Raw genomic sequence first — 3,998 nt, 5'->3', positions numbered from 1 at the left:
GTATAAATAAACAATAACTATATTATAGAAGACCAAAAAAAAATTATCAATCAATCACCTTATAAAAATACATATTTAGTATTTAAAAAAAATTAATTATGTTGTTATAAAAATTAATTATTCTATCATGATAAATTTTTATTACATTACTATAAAATAAATTTTTGATTATTCTATAGTTAATTGTTTTCTTAAAAAATAAAAATAATATGTATAAATATACTCAAACATCGATAGTTAATTCGTGGTATATGCAATATTTTATATTAGCAAGAAATATGCTATTTTTATTTTTATTTTTTATAGTATTTTTTAATCTAAAAAATTAAAAATTAATCTATCTTATAACTGATAAGTAATTAAGTTAACTATTATTAGGCCAACTTAAATTAATTAAAAATTATGCTATTTTAGTTCTCAACCATATTATATATATCAAAATTAGTTATTAGTATAAAAATATATATTATAATATAAAATATATATTAAAAATAAATTAAATAATATATATTTATATAAAAATATATAATGACTAATTTTAATAATTAATTTTAGTATACAAATCATCTTTTTTTAATTCTAGGGGTAACTAATTAACTAACTATATTGTTTTCCAAACGTGTCGCACACGCGCCGATCCTGCGTGTGTGCTTAAACCAAATCAGATATAACTAGTTAAGAGTCTTGTTCCTTTTATTATAAGAGACTCTCCTTCTACACATTTTCTCATTCCACACACTCTCTTTGCCTCTCAAAGTTTCAACAAAAAGCATAGTAATTGATAGTAAGATGGGAAGGCTTGCACCATTGTCAGAAGAACCAATCAACGAAGAAGAACAAGATTATTATGTAACCAACAGCAACAACAAGAACTCATCATCATCATCATTATCAAAGCATAAAGTGTTTCTTCATTCATGGCGCAATTGGAACTGGATCAGGAACCACTTCTCCATTGCATTCAACAAGAAGTCCAACCTCAAGATCCTCCTCAGTGTTCTTGGTTGTCCTCTCTTCCCTCTCCCTGTCCACCCCAAACTACCCCTCAATGAGGCAAGCTAATAACCAATATAATTATATAATAACCCCATTATTATATTTTCTTCTCTTTCTATTTAATTTTTTTTTTTAATATTTCTTTACCACCTTAAACTTTTTATCAAGAGAAATCATTCAAAATGAAATATCAAAATTTATATATATTTACGTGTATATAAAAAATTAGCTATTGGTTGAAACTTGAAATGTTGTTCTATCAAAATAGTCACTAGCTTAAAAAGTTAGCAAAAAGTGCTCCAAACTCCAAAGGTATTTTTAGTCATCATTTTCTTTAATTTATGCATTTATCAACTTCTTTAATCTTAATCTTCATTCCTAGCCAAAAAGTGTATCTATGTTTATGACTTTCTTATTACATATTGGAACCTCTTTAATAAATTGTTATCTATATGATGCCACCAATGTTTTCAGTTACCATGTGCATCTACTAGCTACTTTAGTTTAATTAAATATTAATCTTTTTCCTGGCTAGCACATTACATATAGCAAATTTCCAAATAATTTTTCATAGAAGATGTTGCGTCTTTAATTAAATAAACATTACTTATAATACATTTATGTTTTAAATTATTTTTTATTTAAACGTATAGAATGACAGATAATTTAGAAAGAAAAAAAAATTATATATATATTTTGTTTCTTCCTCTTGTAATAATATGTTTATTATGCCAATGAGTAATAGTTCAAATGGCATAGTCTCCTCGTACTCAATTAAGAGGTTACGAGTTTGAGTCTCCTATCTTTGGTAAAAAAAAAAAATAATATGTTTATTATAGGTATCATCATCAGCACAATATATTATACAACACTACAGTGCAGCCACAAGGTGCAGGAAATTGGAAGGGACAGTGAAGAATGTGTTCACTACCGGGAAAGTGGCAATGGTTGTGGTGGATGAGGTTGGATCAAGTGGTGGCGGCAACGGTGGTGTTAATAATGGTGACTCAGAAAAAGGGTGCTTTGTAATGTGGCAAATGGTTCCAGATAAATGGCAGATAGAGTTGGTTTTGAGTGGACAAAAGGTTGCTGCTGGTAGCAATGGGAGTGTGGCTTGGCGTCATACTCCATGGCTTGGTACACATGCTGCTAAAGGTGGTGTTCGTCCTCTTCGTCGCGCTCTTCAGGCAAGTTCGTTTCTCAGTTATCTTCTTCGCCCGAAATTGATAGCTGATAATTATTAAAGGATGATTTAGTCAGATTTATCAAATTATTTAATAATTTTTTTAAGGTTTAATTATTATGTTATTTTCTATAGTTTTGCGAAATTTTTAATTAAGTCTTTATACTTTTTTTTTTCTTTTAATTGGGTCTCTGCACTAATTTATTTTTTTCAATTGAGTCCTTATACTTTTTTTTTATTTGAGTCTCTGCACTAATTTTTTTTTGTTGGATCCCTATACAATTAAGCCAATTACTACAGGACCTAATTGAAAAAAATTTGGTACAGAGACTCAACTAAAAAACAAAAAAAATATAGAGACCTAATTGAAAATTTCACAAAATTATAGGAACTAACAGAATAATTAAACCATTTTTAATATCAACTTCACATAAACTTTACATAAAAACAAGTAAATTTTTATTTTTTGTATGACTGTCTTGAAACAGAAATATATTTATCTATATCTATATTTTATATAATAATGATATTAAAAAAAGTTGGTATATAATTTATTTTAAATTATTTTCTAAAATACAATTTTTCGTTTATAATTCATAAAAGAAATTATTTTATTTAATGTATCTATATTTTTATTTAATAATGATATGAACAAAATTAGTGTATATATAATTTATTTTAAATTATTTTCTAAAATATAATTTCTCGTATTTAATTTATAAAAAAATTATTTTACTATTTTTAATGCTTGAAGTTTGAATACAACATCTCTTAATTAGAGCATATATTATTTACCATTGTGGTTAAAAATTTATCAATGGACACTTAAGAATAATATATGTCCATTTTAGAGTTTTAGTGTAGTTTTGATTATATTAGTCTTTTTTTTTCCAATTCTTCTCTTCGTTTAATTCTCTTTCAATATGTAATTATTATTCTATAATGTATTAAGGAGCTAATAAGAGCCTCATGTGAAAATAATATAATTATTTTTTTAGAGTTATTTAATTTTTTTTAATAATTAATATTCATGTTAAATCTCGTTCCATGATATACATCAATCCATCACATATATTCTTCCAAACATTTGATAATGCAAAATTCATATAGGGTAAATTAAATAATCGATCGAACAAAGTAAATCAACTTGATATAAGAGAAAAGAAGGACAAAAATAGCAAAACTCTCTTCCTAATTATAATAAGGAAAAGTATAAGGAACCAAAAGCTTATCAGACAAAAATTAAACAAAATTATATTAATTTATATCAATAATTAATTAATTTTAAATTTTTTAAATTCAAAATTTAAAAAATTTTAAATTGATTAAGTAAACTTAATTAAAACCTATAAAAGCATTCCTCTTTTTTCTCACATTAATCTATCCACTTCTAACAATCACAAATTCGAAAAATATATAAAAGAACATCCATTTAATATGAAAAAGAAACATTCTAATACTTATAGTAGAAGAAACATCTATATATATTAACTTGTAAAAATTTTGAATTCATCCAAAGATATTTGGCTGTGTTTTGGCTGATATGCTTTTGGTTCCCTAACTTTACTCTTATAATAAATGGGGGGTGTTTGTGTTTGTTGTTAATTAAGTGTATACTATCTTTTTGGTTGATCAAGCAATAATATATGGTGATGATAATGTTTCCAAATTTGTGGTACATATATGTATGTTGTTCTTAGTCTTTGTTTTAAATTCCCCAACAAATTGGGTGTTGTTTTTGTTATTATTAATTAGTACTATTGTTTTGGTTGGGGGAATGAAGCAATGTTTGGTGACCTTAAACTTAGTTTGTCCTTTC

The 3,998-nt window shown here is 25.4% G+C and overlaps 1 protein-coding gene across 1 annotated transcript in view; it reads left to right on the top strand.

The window, feature by feature from the left end:
* The first annotated feature begins 748 nt into the window (after positions 1 to 748).
* Positions 749 to 3,998, top strand: part of LOC107475990 (uncharacterized) — a 5,944-nt gene continuing 2,694 nt past the window's right edge. Inside the window, exons 1-2 of the mRNA XM_016095701.3 lie at positions 749 to 1,053; positions 1,836 to 2,183. Of these exons, the coding sequence (XP_015951187.1) occupies positions 790 to 1,053; positions 1,836 to 2,183 (612 nt within the window). The 5' untranslated portion in view covers positions 749 to 789. The remainder of the gene's footprint in view (positions 1,054 to 1,835; positions 2,184 to 3,998) is intronic.

Source organism: Arachis duranensis, chromosome 2, assembly GCF_000817695.3.
Source record: "Arachis duranensis cultivar V14167 chromosome 2, aradu.V14167.gnm2.J7QH, whole genome shotgun sequence".
In the NCBI taxonomy this organism is placed as follows: domain Eukaryota; kingdom Viridiplantae; phylum Streptophyta; class Magnoliopsida; order Fabales; family Fabaceae; genus Arachis; species Arachis duranensis.
This window is presented reverse-complemented; position numbering and strand designations above follow the sequence as displayed.